Below are 22,581 nucleotides of genomic sequence, written 5' to 3' on the forward strand. Positions count from 1 at the left end.
TACACTACCTTTCAAAAGTTTGGGGTCACTTAGAAATGTCCTTACTTTTTTAGAGATTTTTTTCAATGAAGTTAACGTTATATTAATCAGAAATACAGTCTAGACATTGTTAAAGTGGTAAATGACTGTTCTAGCTGTAAACAGCTGATTTTTAATAGAATATCTATATAGGGTTACAGAGGCCCATTTCCAGCAACCATCCCTCCTGTCTTCTAATGCTACATTGTGTTAGTTAATGGTGTTAAAAGGCCAATTGATGATTAGAAAACAGCACATGAATAAAAGTGTCAGTTTTCATGGAAAACATGAAATTGCCTCGGTGACCCCAAACTTTTGAACAGTAGTGTGGGTGCAAAATTACTATAAAGTTACATAGAAATGATCCCAGACACATAATCACCACAAAGAAAAAAATGACCTCGAAATAACACAAAATGACATAACATCAATTTCTGTGGCAAATAAACCAGAAAGGGAAACAAATAACAAGCATCAAAAAAGAGAGTAAAAAATGACCAGACAGAAAAGGGTCATTCCTGCTATTTGGTGCCATTTCAGCCTTGTTTAATCTATTTAAAAAATGTTAAAATTTCCAATTTTTTCATCTTTTATCTGAAGGATTACTAATCAAACTATAAGAAAACTATATTGGTCCAGCTCAGGATATCAATAATCTAATATTTTTACCAAATTCTTTGCATGTGACAGACGTCAAATGTCCACCCTGTTACGGGACATTCTCACATCTATTACACTATGTTTCCAAACCACTCTAGCTATAATAATTACATTTAGTAAGAGCTAAAATGTCCCTTAATTTACCTTGAAATATCTATTTTGAGAAATATTAACAAAGAAGTATATGTGCAAAAAATGTGCTCTATTGTAAGGCACAACACAATTTGAACACATTTCTTTTCAATTTTAAGATAATTTCAATGGAATCTGCATTTTTTTTGTGTGATTTCATTATACTAATTAGAAACTGCAAGTAAACACAAAGACATGCTTAATATTTCAGACTTTTTATCTAATTCTCATCAAAAAATAATAAGGTAACAGGGTGGACAGATGAGTAACAGGGTGGACAAGACGTCACAGAATGGACCTAATATTTGTGAACAAAATTTTTATTTAAAAAAGTAAATTTATTTAACCTTTACATAAACATTAAAATTATTTTTAAAAAATACTTCCAACAAATAAATAAAAATATCATTAACTAGTCATATGAAAAAACATCAAAAACTTCATTAGCATCAGCTTTACATACGAATTCACTGACCAATATAACTCATCAACAATTAGAAATTCATTCAATAATTTAAAATAGGAAATTCATTCAATAACTAAAAATAGGAAATTCATTCAATAGATAAAACAGAAATTTGATCAGTAATTAATGGTAGGAAATTCATTCAATAATTAAAAGCAAGAAATCAGTTCAATAATTAACAACTGTAAATTATTTACTGATCACATAACCAAATCTTGAAAAAATAATCAATTTATAACCAAAAATAATAATAGAAGACAACATATGCTGAAGAAAGATGTTTATCCACCTCTGTTATGTCCACCCTGTTAGTGTGTGTCCACCCTGTTACTCTACAAAACGGTAACAGGGGGGACATTTAATGCTAAAGCTATCCCTTACTGCTAATGTGATGAAAAACAAACTAGCACTTAGTGACAACCAAGGAAGATTTTTAACATATTTATTAACCATATTTTTGAAATTACCAAAAAATATAATTTTCTGCTATAAAATAGGGTAACAGGGTGGACATCTTATGCTTTACCACGTCAGTCAAGCATTCTAAAACACTTAAAAAAGGTTATTTAAAGAGAGGTATTTATTTTGCTTACATTAGTTTGATTTTCCCTCCAAAAGTGTAAGCTACTTCCTGTATCATGTGACTAGATGATGTATTGGGGGGGCGTGTGCAGAGATCTTTGTATCAAAGTAACAGGGTGGACAGTTGACTCAGGGACGGACAAGGTACGTTTTATCCGTTTGATTCCCGGCTATAAAAGACACAAGCAGAAACAAAAAATCAAGCCGTTTTTTCGTTTTTTCGTTTTGAGCAAAAAACAAAAAAACAGGAAACGGTTCGTTTTTTCGTTTTTTCGTTTTGAACAAAAAACAAAAAAAACAGGGAACGGTTCGTTTTTTCGTTTTTTCGTTTTCACCCCCAAAATGAAAATACGACTCAATATTCCGTTTCATTGGTGGGCGGGGCTTCGGAGCCTGCCGGTGCACAATAAAGCTCCTGCCCATCACAATAAAGCTCGTGCGCTGGCATTCATAGACAGACTGACTTTCATTGTATTGCCTGCCCCCACTGCACTTCCCCTAACTCTAAATCAAAGCAAGTCGAGTACACAGTAATGACAGTCATAACCAGTGGTGTAGTCTAGTTTTTTCTACTGGGTATACTCCAACCTCATAAACCAAAGCCAGGTCAGGTTCTCATATATGTGCGCGTGCACTCACATGTCCGCATGCACGCACGTACACACACACACACACACACACACACACACACACACACACACACACACACCAGCAGCTCCTTTATTTCAAACTACCAATTAGATACTTATAGACATTATAGCGTCAGCAGCTCCTCCTCCTGCCATCAGGTAGAGCTGATGTTTCCTCTTCATCAGGTAGACCTGATGTTTCCTCTTCATCAGGTAGAGCTGATGTTTCCTCTTCATCAGGTAGAGCTGATGTTTCCTCTTCATCAGGTAGACCTGATGTTTCCTCTTCATCAGGCTCCCTTTCCTAAATGTTAACCTTAGCTCCAGCTGTAGTGTTCCCTAAAGTGGCAGTATTCACAGGACAAGCAACAGGCTTATTAAAACACTGAAATAGTTTCATTTAGCTTTGCTTTCTTTTTCTCCACTGACTGATGTTGGGTCATTAGAAGTTCTAGACTCATGTCCCTCTTCTTCTAAGCCAGGGGTATTCAGCTAAAATTCAGAGGTCCAGTCAGCAAAGGTCCAGAACATCATAATGTCTAACTTGAGTTACTGTGATATATGCTGATGTAACCTGGTAGTTTTATTAGAGTCTGCCTGTAATCAAAAACTGACCGTCAAATAAATTCAGTACGGTTCAAAAACATTTAGACATTTATCAATAAATAACTTATATGTAACTGTATATCTTAGAATAAAGTGCAGAACTTAAAAAAGCATGACTGAACAACCTGAATCAACTTCTGTACATCTTTAACAATACATAAATCTCATAAATGTAAACATTTGAACACTTTTACATTTTTGTCTGTCTCATATCACTCCCCTAATATCTCTGCTGCTTAATGGGAGAACTGAGCTGCTGCTTGTTTGAGCCGTTCTCAAAACATATTTTGATTATGTTCATAGTTGAGAAAGCTGCCTTACAGCTGTTTGCTGAGCCAAACATGGTCAGCATGTGACCACAGTCTGTCCTCTAGAGATGTATAAGGCACAAAAGATACGACTCTCAGAGCCGATGCTTTGTAGTAAATCTGAAGAGCCGACTCCTAACGTATTTAATGGAGTATGGAGTTTAACACTGTCCTAGCACAATACATGTCACTGGATCCTAGATTAAAGAAGCTTGCCTTCAGTGACAACAGAGCTGTTGATGAGACACTTCAGAGAATAAGAGCAGCAGCAGCAGTCTGACACCTCCACCATTAGAGGACCAAGTGGAGGAGGAACCTCAAACTTCTGCTGTGTGGAGGCTCTTTGATGGAAGAGCTACAGGAGATGCTGCAAGGAGAAATCCTACAGCTGATGTGGTAATGGAGGATCATATCTAGAGGAACCCCTCATCCAACCAGCAGACGACCCACTGAGCTGGAGCAGGACAAGGCCTCAGTCTGCCCCACCTGGTGAAGGTGATGGAGGAGAGACAACTTCTTCCATCTGAGAGAATCTTCTCAGAAACACAGCAGATATTCACTGAAAGAAGAAATGTATCAGCCCATCCAAGCTCAGCCATCTGATTTTTCTGAATGTCAGCCTGCTCTGAGGACATTTATACTGTTCGAATACTGAGTCTGGTTCTGTTTCTGTTCTGGTTCTGTGGGTTCATGTGCAGAGTTTTGTTCATTTATTTTTTGTGCAAAAAAGTTTGGTTGAAATAATAAACAAAAGCAAGAATACCTGTTTTTGTAACAGAGCAAATGTACAAAATGAGTCAATTATAAGGCTTCTCATAAAAACACTGAATGAAAAAGAGTTTGTCAAAACACAAATGATTCATATTTGCCAGGTTAGGCAAAAACATGAGGCTACAAAGAATAATAAATTAGGAGCCGTTTGGGAGCCGAAAGAACCGGCTTTTCTTTGGAAGCAGTGCCAAAAGCTCTCTGAAAAGAGCTGAACTTCCATCACTACTGTCCTCTCTGTTCCTCATCTCTCAGCTGCTTTTTGAAGGCAGAGCCGCGATGCGATTCAGCGACGTCATTGGCTGAGTAGCGTCACGTGGGATGCCTGAACTCGTACATAATTGGTCTGTGCGTTTCTGAGCCGATAGACCAATGATAAACACTGGAAAGCTGCACCCTGCACCGGTAAAATAGAAGCGACCTGTCAAATTTACACCCGTATAGACGGCGTCTGGGTCCGGATCCGGACCGCGGTCGGCCTTTCGTGAGCCCTGTTCTCAGTCAGACACCTTCCCCTGTCCCATACAGCTTCACCGCTTCCTGACACAGAGAAAAGTGAACGTTATGTCAAAAAAACATACTAATACATGTGTTTGCGCATTTTTAAGTGGTTATATGGAAATTCGGGACCTTTTCTAGTGGGTATAAGGCGTATACCTGCGTGTTTACACCCCTGGGTATACGTATCTTTGCGCATTTTTAAGTGGGTAAACAGAAATTTGGAAAATCTTCTAGTGGTGGGGTGTATACCTGCGTATCACGTAGACTACATCACTGATCATAGCTACATGTATGACGTTTGCAGCAAAAAAAATAAAAATAAAAAACGCGTGGAAATCATTTTAATTTTCAGAGTTAAGATGGATTAAATGCGCTGTCAAACAGCGCTGAGTGGAGCGGCTGACCGGACCAAGACGGCGGCCGTATTTCTCGCTGCACAATACCCCGAGCAGCGTTGACCTGACCTGGCTTTGGTTTATGAGGTTGGAGTATACACACTAGAAAAAACTAGACTACACCACTGGTTATGCCTGTCATTACTGTGTACACGACTTGCTTTGATTTAGAGTTAGGGGAAGTGCAGTGGGGGCAGGCAATACAATGAAAGTCAGTCTGTCTATGAATGCCAGCGCAAGAGCTTTATTGTGATGGGCAGGAGCTTTATTGTGCACTGGCAGGCTCCGAAGCCCCGCCCACCAATGAAACGAAATATGGAGTCATATTTTCATTTTGGGGGTGAAAACGAAAAAACGAAAAAACGAACCGTTTCCTGTTTTTTTGTTTTTTGTTCAAAACGAAAAAACGAAAAAACGAACCGTTTCCTGCTTTTTTTGTTTTTTGCTCAAAACGAAAAAATGAAAAAACGGCTTGATTTTTTGTTTCTGCTTGTGTCTTTTATAGCCGGGAATCAAACGGATAAAACGTACCTTGTCCAGGGACACAACATATTTTTAATATTTTAAGCAGTAAAAATGTATAAATAACAAAAAATAACATTTGGGGAGGTAGATTATAAACGAAGCTGTGCAACAATAGTGAAAAGTGTTGGGTTTATTTTATTACTATCACTTTTATATGTATTTCTGATTGAGCAAGCATGATTTGGGACATGGGATTTGGGATAACCCTACTTATCCAAAAATAAGGGTAATTGTTTAAAATTGAAATATTCCTGCATACATGTCATTGTATATTATGGTAGAGAACTGTTAACCATATAAGCCAGGCTTTTGAAAATTAGTATGAGGACATTTTTACCAAAAATATGTAATGTTCTGTCATGGGGACTCAAATGGCACCGAATAGTAGGAATGACCCAAAAATGAAAGATGTAAATAAGTGTAAAATGACCATGAAGCTAAACAAAGCAACCACAAAGAAATGCAAAAAGATATAAAAATGACTGCAAAGAGACACACATGGCCACATGATGTAAATTTACCACAAAGGCACGCAAAACAGAAGAGAAACTAAAATCGACCGCAAAGAGAAATCAAAGAAGCAAAACACATAGAAAGTGGCCATAAAGTGATGTACGGCAACCAAGTGACACAATAAGTCCAGAAGAAGAGATGTAAAACTACAAAAGCACTCAAAGAGCACAGTACTCCGCCAAGGCTGCTCAGTTGTTGTATCATTCCAACGGCTGAAATCTTTCAAAAAAATGTGGAACCAGAGTATCAGCTGCATCACTACCAAAATCTAATCGCTTGTTCCTTGTGTCATTTCTGACCTTCCCCACAAATTTCATCCAAATCCGTTAATCCCTTTTTGAGCAATATTACTAACTAACAGACAGACAGACAGACAGACGGACAGACAGATGGCGATCGTCACATTAACTCCGCTGAGGCCAGAGTAATAACCACAGACACAAAACAGCTACAGAAGCACAAAATAGCCACAAGACACACAAAATGACTAGTAAGTGACACAAAACTACCACAGAAACATGAAATAATAATTTGTGTGTGAATGAGTGAATGAAAAGCACATTGTAAAGCACTTCAAGTACATCAAAGGTAGAAAAGTGCCATAAGTGCAGACCATTTACCATTCAAACACAAAACATACAACAAATACTTCAGTTTTAATCAGTGTTTCTGTAGCAGGTCAAAAGTGAAATCCACCTTTTCAGTAACCTGATCAACGCACACTTTAAGATAATTTACTAATGGCTCACTATTTTAAACAGCGATGCAGTTCAAATGAAAATCTTCTATTAATGTTTTAATTATGCTACCTGACAGTTTGTGAAAAATCTCTTTTTGGTTAAAAAATGATGTTTGTTATTGTGTAAAAGTGCACTTTTGAAAAGGACAGTTATTATAATTTATATTTTAATAACTGTCATATGACAAAATGAAAAACATACTGTAAAAAAGGACAATAAAAGACAACTGCATTTAATATTTTTACTGCCTTTAAAAAATCATTAACACTTATACTATCGTGAAGAATGCAACACAAGTGCATCAGTTATATTGAAATGTATTTCTGTATATTAATGACTATAATCTGCATATTTTTGTATTTCTAACAGTTTATTCATGGCTACTGGAGTGAATTGGTTCTTGAGTTTGACTAAACTGACTTTGATATAACATCACTTTGTTTTGCAATGTCAGTTCAGTTTGATATAACTAGTTTTCCTCAGGGGCTGCACAGTGGAACAGTGGTTATCACTTTCGCCTTGCAGCAAGAAGATCCCCGGTTTAAATCCCGGCCTGGGCCTGGGATCTTTCTGCATGGAGTTTGCATGTTCTCCCTGTGCATGTGTGGGTTTTCTCCGGGCACTCCGGCTTCCTCCTATAGTCCAAAAACATGCTGAGATTAATTGATAACTCTAAATTGCCCGTAGGTGTGAATGCGAGAGTGATTGTTCGTCTGTATATGTAGCCCTGTGACAGACTGGCGACCTGTCCAGGGTGTCTCCTGCCTTCGCCCGAGTCAGCTGCGATAGGCTCCAGCACCCCCCGCGACCCTAGTGAGGATAAAGTGGTGTATAGAGAATGGATGGATGGATAGTTTTCCTCAGGTGACTCATGTAGTTAGTGTTCTTCTAACGCGGTGGAGTTATGTGATGATCAGTGTTGGTTTGTCCATCTGTTTGTCTGTCTCTGCGCAACATTACCCAAAAACGGACTAAAACATTTGGATGAAATTTTCAAGGAAGATCAGAAATGACACAAGGACCAAGTGATTAGATTTTGGCAGTGATACAGTTTTTGGTCTGGATCCATGGATTTATTAAAAATTTCTGTATCATTGCGAGATAGCAGCATGGCATCACTGCAACTATGACAAAAAATGAACACTACTTCAGCTGCCAATTGACGATCATATGATTGTTATCCTACTACAAATCGACCACTGCGAACCACAAATTTTTTTAAAGATTTCATCCGTTGGAAATCATACAGCGACTGAGCAGCCTTGGCGGAGTTAAGTGACAGTTTGAGTTGGTTTCTCTGTCTCTCTTTAAGTAACAGTACTCAAAAATGGACTAACTGATTCGGATGAAACTTGTAGGGAAGGCCAGCAATGACACAAGCACCAAATGATTAGATTTTGGCAGTGATACGGCTTATAGACTGGATCCACAATTTTTTGAAAGATTTCAGCCGTCGGAAATGATACACGGAATGAGGAGTCTTGGTGGAGTACCTCTCCCTCTGAGTGCTTTTCTGGTTTTAATACTTTGATTATTTTTTAATTTAGTGTTTCTGTTTGTTTGTTTAATGTCTGGCAACCTTAAAGTTTTTGAATGCGAGAGACCTGTCAAAAATGAGATGATACATCTCAAAGGGTTTACACAAAATATAATAATAGAAATCTTTTTGTTGAAAATGATCAACATGTGAAGTTAAGGACGTTTGTAACTTTTGTCAGTTGCAGATCCATGTATAAATTTGAAACTGAATATCTTAGTGTAGGTTACCCTGTCCCTGATGATGTGCTGCAGGCCCCTGAGATCCATCGTTTCCTCCTGGACCAGACTCTGTGCTGTCTGTGCTGGACTGTCTGGGTCTGGACAGCTGCAGAGGAGCCGGTAGACTCTGTTGGCCTCTTCCCTTAAAGAACCAAGCTCCAGAACGCTTCTGCACCTACAGGAAAAATATAACGAGTTCATCTCTGTGTAGCTGGGTAGTGAATAAGAATGAAATGACTCATTTTAGGTTACGGTTACTCATCGTAATTCCTATTCTACAAACACAACAGTAAACCTAAATGACCCTACAGTCCAGACTCTTTATCCACAGGGAAGCTCAGGCTTCACGGCTGGCTGCTCTGACTCAACAGAGTGAAGTCACAACATCTAAGTTTGGGCAAAGAGGAGTAGCTCAGCTTGAATAATCGAGCAGCAGTCACCGTCGCTGAGTGTGACTTACTACACGCTAAAAAAGTGTTTCCAGGGGCCTGTTCACATCACTTCATTAAAACCATGACTGCAAGATAAAAATGCAATTTGTTTAGATTCAGATAAATCTTCCAAACGGCAAATATCATCTTGATGGTTTGAGTTGACATAATAATGTTGCATCAGCTTAATGCTTGGTATATTTAACTTAAATTTATATGAGTGTATTTAAAGCTAACTTCAAGTTAGCTTAATTTAACATCTTCTTCATATTCTAAACACATCTGCACATTTTCAGACAAATAAAACTGTATGTTAGAAGGTCTCAACAAACAGGACATTTTAAAGTGAGTATTGTGCCTTTACAAATAAATTTCCCTAAAGCAAAACATTTGAGAATAGAGCATAGGCTACTTTTGCTAACACGGTTGATGGAATATGCTGTCCTGCTACACAAAGCTAATGCTAGATATATTTCATTGTAAAATTTGCAAATACAACTACCCTTCAGTTTTACAAAGTAGTAAATAAAAAGATCATATTTCATTTAACAGATCTGCTCAGATAGAACATGTCTATTTAGAATTTTGGGGGAAATTTAAATGTGTTGCTTTCAATATTTTAATATCATCTATAGAAATAGACAACTTCAGTTCAAAATAAGAAAAGCTAATTGTCAACAATTTGGTTGTAGAGCTTATTAAAAGTTGCTATATGAACCCAAAAACAAAAACTATTTTAAAAAGCTTAATTAGATAAAGTTATCAGAAGTGTAGCTGATTGTCTTGTTGATTGTAAAAAGTCATTCAGAGAAAGTGTTCCTACTGCTTAATTAAATGCATGGCTGCAAGATAAAATGCTAATTTACCCATTTAGAGTAAGTTTTTTAGTTGCAAATGTTACTTTGATGAGTGCATTGACATCAAATTAATATCATGTGTAATTTAAACTATTTTTTTCACTATTTAACTTGAAACTTGAGAAATTTAAGTTAGGATAGCTTAATGAAAATGGCTCAATAACTACATTTTTTTCACCGTCAACTCATTTACCTACTCACTTAATAATGGAGCAACCTATTTTTCTTTTTAAAAATTTATCATGTCAATTACATAGTACATAAAAAGCATCAGCAGAGCCGAGGGTGTAGGTGAGAATGTACCAGTGGAAGAGTTCAGTCAAGTATGGAGAGCTTTGTTAGCCTCGCTGCGCTAGACAACCCACGGCAACGAATTTAATTCTCTGCCAGGGTGGGTCTAGTTACCCTCCATAAGGCTCGAGGTTGGATGCTCCTAAAACTGGCCAGACGAATCACCATGAAGTGTAGAGTCAGAAGGCGGGCGTAACTAAGTCACGACAGAAGCGCGATGATTCTCACAGAAACAACCGGTGCACAATAAACAGTTATCTTTCGACTCCGCTTTGGCCACAGCCCTTAAAGATTTGAAACTAAAATTCAACTTGAAAGATAAACAAAGGACGGCACTGAAGTGTTTCATTGAGAAGAAAGACGTATTTGGACTTATGCCGAGGGGATATGGCAAATCCTTAAAGCTGCTGTCCGGAGTATCTGTTTGTTTTCAATTTATGTATCATTTTTTAACAAAGCTTAAATGTGTTAGTCTAGTTCGATACTATAATATAAAGTTAGTATAACACGATATGAAAATTTATTCCTGAGCTCCGCCTTCCTCTCATAGACCCCCATGTTATTCCAAAAAGCGCCGGTTGCTGCCGACCAATCAAGTTCGAGCTTCAGCTTTGTCATGCTGTCAATCAACGGTTACGCGCACAGTAAGCAAGCCCATGCAGAGGTGGGCGAGCTACGCACTACGCAACCGCGCGCACATTTGTTTTGCTTGTGGAGGAGAGAGCATCAGGGATCAGCAACTTCCAGAAAAGTTACCAATCCCACGGCTTGTCAGGCCAAGAGACTGCAGGACGTTTTTTGGCTCGGGGTGCTCGCGTCGCTCCCTGACCACAGCCTCCATAGCCCGGCTGACGCCTTCGTTTAGATGCCGTGGTCGGGGTGCTCGCCTCGCTCCCCGACCACGGTCTCCATAGCCCGCCTGACGGCTTCGTTTAGATGCCCGACCTCTGGAGGAAGATGTTGGGGCGTCTGGGACATACTCTTCGTCAGAGGAGTCATGCAATTCTGAACTCTAGATAGAAATAAATAAACAATGTAACACATATACACGCGTAAATGCACTAAGTTTGATAAACAACGTCATCGAGAGGGATACTCGAGTGTAATCACATATTGAAACTTTACTAGTTCGTCCTAGCAGATTCATGTTATTTTGGTATTAGGACAAGTTAGACTCAATACAGCATTCTAACGTAATTCCTTTATTATTTACTAAATGTAGAAGAGGGGAAAACAGCAAAACAGGCGAGATGCTGCAGCACTCCGGGCACTTCTCTCATGTACTGCGCGCGTGCACAAATAAAGGGGCGAAATCAGAGGGAGGGAGGGTGGGACCACCAGTGTTTTAGGAGACGCTGCGATTCAAACTCCGGACAGCAGCTTTAATATACCAGTTGGCTCCACTGGTTGGGAAGCTAATGGGACTTAGCCACAATCCGGCCCGTAAGGGACTACGTCAGCTTATTCGTTGCGCTGATTGGTTGTATACCTACCCAATTGCTGCAGAGTGATTTGAAAGACAACCTTTTAGCCCGCCTCCCTTCCTGTCAAGCGTTCCTAGACCCTTGTGTCTTAAGAGCTGGCTCTAGCGCGGCTAGGCTAGAGCTTTGTAGGTGGTCAGGAGGATTTTGAAATGGATTTTACGGGGGACGGGGAGCCAGTGGAGGTTCTGAAGGATAGGGGTCATGTGATCACGGGTGTGGGAGTGGATGAGGAGGCAGACAGCAGAAATTCTGCTGTGTTGAAGTCTCTTGAGCGTTTTGGATGATGTTCCATAGTGAAGATTGTTGCAGTAGTCAAGTCTGGATGTGATGAATGCTTGGATGAGAGTTTCTGCAGCTGAAGATGGGAGGCGTGGACACAGGCGAGCAATGTTTATGAGGTGGAAGAAGTCTGCTTTAGTGATGTGCTTGATGTGTTAGTTGAAGGAGAGGATTTGGTCAAAGATCCATCCATGCATTATCTGTACATCGCTTAATCCTCATTAGGGTCTTGGGGGGCTGGAGTCTATCCCAGCTGTTCTAGGGTGAAGGCAAGGTACCCCCTAGACAGGTCACCAGTCTATCACAGGGCTACATATAGAGACAAACAATAACACTCACATTCCCACCTATGGACAATTTTGAATTACCAGTTAACCTCGGCATGTTTTTGGACTGTTGGAGGAAGCCGGAGTACCTGGAGAAAACCCACTCATGTACGGGGAGAACATGCAAACTCCATGCAGTTAGGGGATGGTAACCGGGGATCTTCTACCTGCAAGGTCAAAGTACTAACCACCAATCCACTGTGCAGCCCCTTGGTCAAAGATGATGTTTAGATTTCTGATGTGTGAGGAATGGGCCTGTAATTACATTGGTACTTTGAATTATTTTTTAGAGTGCAGACAAGACAACTAGTGAGAGTAATGTAAAGAGAAATTTTCTCATGGTAAAATGAGGCTTTGAACATCTTGTCTTGTTGTCTGTTTCCTTCAGCTCCTAGTGGCTCAAATTGGAGCTGCAGCTTGTGTGATTGTTGAGGTGTTAAATTGATTGTTAGACGACGGATTAGTTGTTCAATTTCACTCAAAAAACACTTTTTGCCCCAATTCCTGTATTACATGGAGGGTTAGACACATGAGCACTTGGTATGTGCAGCATTACACAGAAGTTCTTCAGTGTGACTGACAGGAGAGAGTATTTATTTAAAGAGTGTGGGCTCCCTGAGGCAGAGACCTCCACAAACACAGCAGCATCATCAAAACGCTATTGTGTAACAGCGTTAGAATGAAAAACAGAAACAGACCTCATATTTCAGGCCTCATGGTAGTACAAGTAGAATCAGTAATTTTTTTAATTAAATAAGCACTGAAATAAATCAGCACCTTTTCCTCATTTTGGATATTGAAGAGGTATCAATGAAAGCTAATTTTCCAGGCCAGTGGACGGTGAAATGCCATTCTGTGCTAAAAGCTAGAAAATGGATCATATCATGAGAAAAGTTGAGTTTTAGGTGGCAGAGTAAGGACTTCATGGCATAAATGGGTCCTGTGATTGTATCACTTCTTCCCTGTTCCTTCCCCTCACCTCAAGCTGCTCGTTGCAGATCCTGCATAGCCACATCGGACTCGTCCTGCTGTTGCTCCTGATCCCACATTTAGAACACATGTGCTGCAGAAAGGCAGATACATACGTAAGACAACACACAGCCACAGCCCTGCACAGAATTAGTACTCGTTGGCAGGTGCACGGAGTACATATAGTTTTACAGTTCACATGGCATTAACCAACAAGAAACAGAATGTGAGGCATAAGACCAAGAAACACACAGTGAGTGTCGGGACGAGTTAGCTCATGGCCCATTGGCTGCTAACCGCCTTAGGGAGCCTCATAGATTCTGCATAGTGTCATGAAACAGGTGGTATAGAACCCAAGCAGCAGGCAAACAGGCAGGCGGGTGAAGTAAAAGGGAACGTTTAATATAATTAAACAACAGAAAATAAACAAAACAGGAGACACAGGGAAAAGAACTGAACGGGAGCAAAACTAACTAAGGGTGACAAACCTAATGGCCATTGTGGGGAACTAAACTAACTAACTAACTAAACTGCACAGGGGGGGAAGGTGACTCACGTAATGTTCAGAGGGGTCAGGAGATGGGGCAGAGACGGCGCTGACGAAGCCGGTGGCGGGGATGTGACTGGTGCAGCGGAGCAGGCAGAATTCAGAACTGACCAAGGGGTGTGTGGAGCGGAGGAGAGAAGACGAGCAGACGTGGGTTCCGGGGTGAGGGGAGGAAGACGGAGCAGGCGAGGGAATTCAGGGGTAGACAGAGTCCAGACAGAGGATGTGTACTCGACGGAGAACTGTATGCAATGGCCCAGCAGAGAGCTGTTGGCAGAGCCAGGCTTTTGAGCTGTGGTTGATTGCTCATTCAAGCAGGCTGTGCTTTCAGCACAGCCGCTCGTCATGAGGCTGATGAGCTAGCGCACCAGAGCTGGAGGGGGCGTGACAGTACCCCCTCCCCGAGGTGCACCTCCTGGTGCACACTGGACTGGTCGGGGCACCGGCGGGCATCTTCGGGGCCCACAGGGATCCAGACGAAGGGACCGCTCTTGGGGGTGGTGCGAGGGACGGGTGGGCTGGGGCCAGGTGGGTGGGCTGGGGCCGGGCAGGTGGGAGGGACAATTCCAGAGGACGACCTGGGGGTTGGACAGGTCGGGGCTGGACAGGCTGGAGGGGGGCGGGGGGTGGCCTGAGGGATGGGTGGGCTGGGGCCGGGGAGGTGGTAGGGACCGCTCCAGAGGGTGGCTTGGGGGCTGGACAGACTAGAACTGGACAGGGAACTGATAGCCGGGCTGACGGAGGACCTCCGGAGGCCGGGCTGGAAAACGGCAGCTGATCTGACGAGAATCCTCCAGGGGCCGGACTGGGAACCGGCAGTTGGACAATGGGAACCCTCCGAAGGCCAGGCAGGTAATCGGCAGCTGGACCGACGGGGAACCTCCAGGGGCCGGACCGACGGCCAGACTGGGTGCCGGCGGCGGCGGGAACCCTCCGGAGGCAGAACTTGAGCCGGAGCCGGGGACCCCTCCGGGGGCGGAGCTGGAGCTGGGGGCCCCTCCGGAGGTGGAACTGGAGCCGGGGGCCCCTCCGGGGGCAGAGCTGGAGCCAGAGCCAGGGGCAGAGCTGGAGCCAGAGCCGGGGGCCCCTCCGGGGGCAGAGCTGGAGCCGTGGACCCTTCCGGGAGCTGAGGACCCCTCAGGGGGTAGGATGGAGGACAGGACTGGGTTTGGGATTGGGCACCCCTTGGGGGGTAGGACTGGTACTGGGGAGACTGGGGACTGAACAAGACAAAGAGCTGGGGGCTTAACTAAACCAGGGACAGGACTGGACTTGGGATTGGGGACCCCTCAGGGAACAGGATATGGAACTGGGCTGGATATAGGACGGGGAACCCCTTGGGGAACAGGACTAGATTTGGGTCTGGGGACTCTTCGGGGGACAGGATTGGGTTCAGGACTGGGTTCTGGATTGGGGATTTCTCGGGAGGCAGGACTAGACTTGGGACTGAGGACTCCTCGGGGGGTAAAACTGAAACTGGGGATTCTTCGGAGAATGAGACTGGGAACTGAGCTAAACAGAGAACTGCAGACTTATCAGGGAGCTGAACTGGACACAGGGCTAGGGAGACCACAACTGCAGGAGAATTCATTGGGGAGGCTACTGCAGGGGCACCACTTGGTGTTGGGGTGGTGTTGGTCCTTTTCACGACCAAAGGTGAGGCGCTGAGCAACCTCTGGGCTCGGGAGGAAGTGTTAAGCTTCCACAAAGCTCGGAGAGAGGCACCTAGTATATTCAGGGATCGAAGGGAGGCGCTAAGCCTCTTCAGGGCTTGAAGGGAGACACTAAGCCTCTTCAGGGCTCCAAGGGAGACACTAAGCCTCCTCAGGACCCACGGGGAAGCGCTCAGCCTCTTCAGGGCTCGCAGGGAGGTGCTAAGCCCATTCAAGAACTCAGGGGAGGCGATACGCCTCTTCAAGGCCGTGGCGGAGGCGTTACACCTTTTCAAGGATTCAGGGGGAACGTGACACCGCCTCATGGCTGCCGAGGAGGTTCTACAACTTCTCAAGGCTGCCGGGGAGGCGCCAAGTCCCTTCACAGGTTCAGGGGAGGCCTCAAGCCTCCCCAAGGCTGCCAAGTAGTCATTACGCCCCCTCAAGGCTGCCAAGGAGGCGTTACGCCTCTTCAAGGACTCGAGGGAGGTGTTTCGCCTCATCAAGGACTCGGGGGAGGCGTTTTGCCTCATCAAGGACTCGGGGGAGGCGTTTCGCCGCATCAAGGACTCGGGGGAGGCGTTATGCTTCTTCAAAGCTTCGGGGAAGGCGGAAAACCTCTTCAAAGCTGCGGGAGAGGCGGGAGACCTCTTCCAAGCTGCAAGAGAAGCTCTTCGCTTCTTTAAAGCTGCGGGAGAAGCTCTTCACTTCTTTAAAGCTGCAGGAGAAGCTCTTCGCTTCTTTAAAGCTGCAGGGGAAGCATTTAGCTTCCTCAAGGCTGCAGGGGAAGCTTTTGCAAGGGAAGCTTATGTGGCCGGATGGTTTCTCCCTCCTAGCCACTGTGTGGCACTGTGCTATTTCAATCATCGCTGTGACAGCGGGGTGGTATCCGGCGCCGCTGCATATATATACACAGGTGGGTGGTTTCACCTCAGTCTCATGCTTTCTCTCGAGCTCTCCCCGTGGTGGTAACTGCAGCCAAGCGGGCTGGATCTGGCGTGATCAATCGGGACGCACATCATATCATCGGTACAGGTAATGGGCTTTTCCCCCTTCCCTTTTATGTGATGTGCAGCGCATTTAGTGACAGCCTGCTTTACTTTGTTTAGTGACGCTGGGAGACGGGTCGCTCCGTTCAGCGTGCCGTGGGTACTTCTGTGACGACAGGGTAAGCTATGCGGTCCACATTATGTGATCTGATGTGTCAACTGGTCCCTGATTTTGTGTGGTTGCTGCAATTTATTTGCTGCTGCTGTCGTTGGATCTCCTCCTCCTGCATTGCTTCTACGCTGCGCCACAGCTAACCGGGTATGTATCGCTCAATGAGGAAGTGATCAATGAAGTCCAGGTGATGTTATTTAATGACAATTCTGCTTAATTGTCTACCTTTACTAGGTTGCAGCTAGACGGGTGGTTCATTGGACGTCATCGTTCCCTGGACTGGCTGCTGTCTCGGCTGTTTCGGCTGTCTCGGCTGTTTCGGTTCTTTCTTTCTTTTCGCCGGCTCTTGGTTGCGGCTCTTGTTCTCGGTCTGTTTGCCGGCTCTGTGATTGGTGCCGACAACTTGCTGTGTTTGACTGTGTTGGTGTGTATTTTCCATTAGGTTTACCGCCAACGTGTGTAGAGTTACTGCATTGTACTTTTTCTGTAAAAAACCTCAGGCTATGAGGATTATCACGCCTCATATGTCACCTGTGTTTTAAAAGTTATTGTGTGGAGTGAGTGAGTGCGTGTGTGTTTTTACTGTGTATATTGGTCTGGTCACCAGCACTGCTAAATCAGGAGTACTAATTATCTGTTTCTTTTGTGCAGGTTTGGTGAGCCTCGGCGGCAGTTTAATCCCTGGTGGTGGTTCACGGATCCCTTTTTCGTTGGTGTGTTGTCACAGGTGTGATTATTTGGACCCCCTTTTTCTTCTTTTTGGTTATTTGTTTGCCTGCCACCATGGTAAGCCAGCCTGCTCCCTTTATTGTTTAAGTTTAGTACTCCTGATTCTCTCTTTTAAACTGGTGGCTTGCTTTTATATTTAATCCCATAATTAATAAAGAAATTGTTGTATTTTTGGAAACACGTCTCAGCCCAAGTGATTATGAACCTGTGTGCCTTCAGTGTTTAAATGGTCCTTGGTTGATCATGTTGAATTGAATGTCCCGGGGGTGAAATTCCCCTGGGTGGCGTTGTCGCAATATTTGTGAATCCTAGCCATTTCTCCCCATTCTCCATTCCCCTTCCCTTAGAGCTCCCCCCTCGCCACGCCACACTTAGCTTCCTCAAGGCTGCAGGGGAAGCCCTTAGCTCCTTCAAAGCTGCAGAAGGAGCTCTTAGCTCCTTCAAGGCTACAAGGGGAGCTCTTGGCTCCTCCAAGGCTGCAGGGGGAGCTCTTGGCTCCTTCAAGGCTGCAGGGGGAGCTCTTGGCTCCTCCAAGACTGCAGGGGGAGCTCTTGGCTCCTTTAATGCCTCGGGGGAGCTTTTCACTCCTTCAAGGCCGCGGGGGAAGCTTTTAGCTCTTTCAAGGCTGCAGAGGGAGTTTTTAGCTCCGTCAGAACTGCAGGGGAAGCTCTTGGCTTCCTTAGAGCTGCAGGGGAGGCTGGGAGTCTCAACGCTGCAGGGCCCACATGGACCGGAGACGGGGCGATGGGCCCCACAGGAACTGAAGACGGGGTGATGGGCCTCACAGGAACTGAAGACGGGGCGATGGCCCCGATACTGTCAGAAGGCAGAGCGATGGCCACCATACGGGCAGGAGATGGGGTGATGGCCCCCACAGGGACAGGAGAGAGGGAGGAAGCACGGGGCCTCTCCTCAGCCAGGAGTGAGGCGGCACAGGGCCTCTCCTCCGCCAGGAGTGAAGCGGAACGGGGCCTTTCTTCAGCAGGGATTGAGGCAACATGGGGCCTCTCCTTGGCAGGGAGGGAGACTGCATCGACCCGCTTGGCAACAGTGGCGGTGTCGACCCGCTCGGGAGGTGAGATAGCGCAAGACCCCTCCAATGCTGGAGGTGAGGTGGCACAGGGCCTCTCTAGCACTGCAGGTGAGGTGGCACAGGGCTCCTCCGGGGCAGGGACAAGGGGGCTACATCGTCTTCTGGAGCTGCACCTTCGGCGACCAGGTTGTTTCCCTGGTGGCTCCATGGTTTGTGGGGAAACAGGGCCCTGTTGGCTGCCAGAGAAGCCACCAGGGAAGGGAGCGGCAAGCCTTTCTACGGCCAAACAGGCAACCTCGACCCCCTCGAGGTACGCCATGGCTGTATCTCGTGCCCCAGGAACTCGAGAGAGATCCTGGGACCCATCACAGCCAGACCAGGCAGCCCTGAGGAGCCTCAGGCCTGTGGAAGCGGGCCGCAGAGGAAGCCTCAGCCCCCATCATGCCGAGACACCCGGCCAGTCTCTCTGCGATGGCAGAGGCGGCCGTGAGTGTCTCCGCGATCGTGGATGGCCGTTCAAAAAAAAAAAAAAACTCGGTGCCTGCTGGGTTCTTGTTTGGCTGGGCCATTCTGTCCTGAAACAGGTGGTTTAGAACCCAAGCAGCAGGCAAACAGGCAGGCGGGTGAATTAAAAGGGAACGTTTAATATAATTAAACAACAGAAAATAAACAAAACGGGAGGCACAGGGAAAAGAACTGAACGGGAGCAAAACTAAGTAAGGGTGACAAACCTAATGGCCGTGGTGGGGAACTAACTAAACTGAGCGGGGGAGAAGGTGACTCACGTAATGTCCAGGGGGGTCAGGAGATGGGGCAGAGATGGCGCTGACAAAGCCGGTGACGGGGATGTGACTGGGGCGGCGGAGCAGGCAGAATTCAGAACTGACCAAGGGGTGTGTGGAGCGGAGGAGGGAAGACGAGCAGACGTGGGTTCCGGGGTGAGGGGAGGAAGACAGAGCAGGCGACGGAATTCAGGGGTAGACAGAGTCCAGAGAGAGGATGTGTGCTCGACGGAGAACTGCATGCAATGGCCCAGCAGAGAGCTGTTGGCAGAGCCAGGCTTTTGAGCTGTGGTTGATTGCTCATTCAAGCAGGCTGTGCTTTTAGCACAGCCGCTCGTCATGAGGCTGATGAGCTAGCGCACCAGAGCTGGAGGGGGCGTGACAGTACCCCCTCCCCGAGGTGCACCTCCTGGTGCACACTGGACCAGTCGGGGCACTGGCGGGCATCTTCGGGGCCCACAGGGAGCCAGCCGAAGGGACCGAATGTATTTGTGTCTGTCTAATGCAGCCACACTTTTGAAACACAATAAAGATTTTTCCACAAATATTTCATGATAATATTTGAGATTGTGTAAAATTTTAAGTCTGAAAACTTTTTTTTCCCCACCACTGTATGTTTAATGAGTAAATGTTGCTTTTTGTCACTGGTATTACAGAGAAATCTCTCCATCCTCTGGAAACTTTCTGCTGGTGTCATGAAGGTTTTCTTTCTTAGTTTAGGCAGAATTACTAAAAACAAGCACCTACTTTTTTGCACTGTACACACAGGACAGCTGTGACTCCCTGTGGTCCGAAGGCCTCCCCACACAGCAGACAGCGCGACTGTCCGTCACCACATGCCGTCTTCTTGATATTATCCAGGCGGCTGGAAAGATGCCTGTGAGCACATGCAAATAAGTATAAGCAAACACATACAAACTTGGCACAGGTTTTACACCAAATATTCATTCAAATGAGTGAGCATGTGTGCACGGTTGGCTGCTGTGATTCAGTGCAACAGAGACAACAGTTTTCCATCTCACTCAATCCTCTGCTGCTCCATGGCCTCCATCATGGCAGCCCGAGCCAGCACGCCGTTGATGATCTCCTTCTCCTCATCCGTGAGCTCGTCCCCCGGGGCGCCGCCAGACATGTTCATCATTCAGCCAATCCAACTCAACCAAAACACACACACAAAAGCAGAGGATAAGTAGCGTGCAAAGGGAAAATGCAGCTCATGCAAAAGGCCAGAACCTCCAAAAAAGTGCATAGCTATGGAGAGTTAGACGGTAAAATGTGGGGACAGGAGCTCAGCTGGAACTGTGTCAGACATAAAATAAACCTGAGCAGCAGCAGAAACTGTCGCACACATTATGTCTGAGCTGTAACCAAATGTCCTGCCTGAGGTGAACATGTTTTCAACTTTTACAACTTTACACTGTCTTTTATTTAGGAGTAATCACTGGTTAATCATTTATGTATTAGCAAAGTTGGAAACTGTGCCATTTCAAACTTTTTCACAAAAGCATTGTTCTTTTTAATAATGAAGTCTTCTCTAGTTGTTGTAGAGGTTGACAAACATCCTCCACATAACCAGAGGTTTTTACTACAAAGCGGGATTTGACCCCAGTCACAATCTGTTCAACCTTCTGCCCTCTGGTCGGCGCTACAGAGCACATAAAACAAGAACAAATAGACTCAGGGACAGTTTCTTCCCCAGAGCCATCAGTGCTCTGAACAACAAGAAAACATGAACACAATAACAATAACATCACTGGGAACACGCATTATACGTGCAATCTTGTGCAATATTCATTTCACATTGAATCTCCACTCAGCTCCAAGAACAATATGTAAAGTCACTTTATCAGTATGTGCAATTTAAAGCTCTTGTTTTTTGTTTTTTTTCCATAATTGCCTTTGTTTCTCATTGTATTTTGTTGTATTTTTATCGTGTTTTATTCTATTTTTATTTATTTCTTTATAATAATGTATATATTTTTCTAAGCACCAAACGGAGCAGCGCTCCCAATTTCGTTGTATACCCATTATACAATGACAATGAAGGCTTTCTATTGTATTCTATTCTATTCTATTCTATTCTATTTAAGGTTTGTGAGGTAACTTCTGGTTTAAACCTCTAAACACAAGAACCCACAGGCAGGTTTGAAAGGTATGTTTTTATTAGAAAAGGCCCGAAAACTAAAAATTCTGTGTTACTTGACACAACTGAGAAGAGTCATGTTAAAAAAAATCCAGTGTTTTCAGTGGAACTGGAGGTAGTATTTACACCTAACAGAGAGGAGGGAACAATGGAGATGGAAAAAAACATGCTGGATAATAAGAAAAATAATAATAAAATAAATGCAGCATGGCTTGGGAACAGTATACAGAGGAAAAAGTTGTTGGAAGATACATTGAGCTGTAAAAATGTCAAACAGCCAATCTACAATGAGTCACCAGCGTTAACACCTGAGGTCTCTGAGAAATGTTGGACATATTGATTCTAGTTTGTCTCAATTGTTGTAAAATAAACAAGAAAAGCACTCTGCCTAGGCTGCTCAGTCATTATAGGATTTCCAGCAAATAACTCCTGATAGGAGTGCAGTCATGTGATCATCAGTAGGCAGCTGAAGTAGTGTTCACTTGTTGGATAGTTACAGTGACGCCGTGTCTCTATCTCACAATGATACAGAAATCCTCAACAAATCCATGGATCCAGACTATAAGCTGCATGACTGGTAAAATCTAATCATTTTCCTGACCTTCCCTGAAAATTTCATCCAAATCCAATAATCTATTTTTGAGCAATGTTGTGCACAGAATGACAAACAGATGGACAAACCAACGCTGATCGTCACATAACTCTCTCACGTTCTTTGACAGAGTAATAGCCAAGAAAGTTCAACTTCCATAGAGGTGCCAAACTATACATTGCAGTAAAAAATTAGCCCACAGTGTGAAAAAGTGGGACAGGAGTAAAACTCCCAGAAACTGCTTTAGATTCAGAAGGTTGTTGGAAAATGTCATCAGTTCTACAAGCCTTTGTATAGTGATATGATCTTAACCTTTTGATGCGCAACATGGGTCAAAAGTGACCAAATCCCATTGTAGGCATTTAAAAATATCATTGAGGCTGCACAGTGGTATATTGGTTAGCACTGTCACCTTGCAGCTCGACGATCCCTGGTTCATGTCCTGGACTGAGCCTGGGATCTTTCTGTATGGAGTTTGCATGTTCTCCCTGTGTATGTGTGGGTTTTCTCCAGGTATTCCGGCTTCCTCCCACAGTCCAAAAATATGCTGAGGTTAATTCTTGTTTAGAAATTGTCTGTAGGTGTGAATGTGAGAGTGATTGTTTGTCTCTATGTGTAGCCCTGTGATAGATTGGCGGCCTGTTCAGGGCAACAAGTCCTCAAATTCATACGACCACATCGGTTGTATGTAACTTGCACCGGAA

The 22,581-nt window shown here is 44.3% G+C and overlaps 1 protein-coding gene across 2 annotated transcripts in view; it reads right to left on the reverse strand.

Annotated features, from left to right (window-relative positions):
• The window catches only part of rph3aa (rabphilin 3A homolog (mouse), a), a 91,626-nt gene that overhangs the window by 29,359 nt on the left and 39,686 nt on the right, over nucleotides 1–22,581 (reverse strand). For both annotated transcript variants that reach the window (XM_051938764.1, XM_051938763.1), the window contains exons 2-5: nucleotides 20,165–20,296; nucleotides 19,890–20,019; nucleotides 13,249–13,332; nucleotides 8,611–8,776 (exon numbers count right to left, since the gene is read on the reverse strand). In XM_051938764.1, coding sequence (XP_051794724.1) covers nucleotides 8,611–8,776; nucleotides 13,249–13,332; nucleotides 19,890–20,019; nucleotides 20,165–20,283 — 499 coding nt within the window. In that variant the 5' untranslated portion in view covers nucleotides 20,284–20,296. The remainder of the gene's footprint in view (nucleotides 1–8,610; nucleotides 8,777–13,248; nucleotides 13,333–19,889; nucleotides 20,020–20,164; nucleotides 20,297–22,581) is intronic.

This window comes from Acanthochromis polyacanthus, chromosome 18, assembly GCF_021347895.1.
Source record: "Acanthochromis polyacanthus isolate Apoly-LR-REF ecotype Palm Island chromosome 18, KAUST_Apoly_ChrSc, whole genome shotgun sequence".
NCBI classification, from domain to species: domain Eukaryota; kingdom Metazoa; phylum Chordata; class Actinopteri; family Pomacentridae; genus Acanthochromis; species Acanthochromis polyacanthus.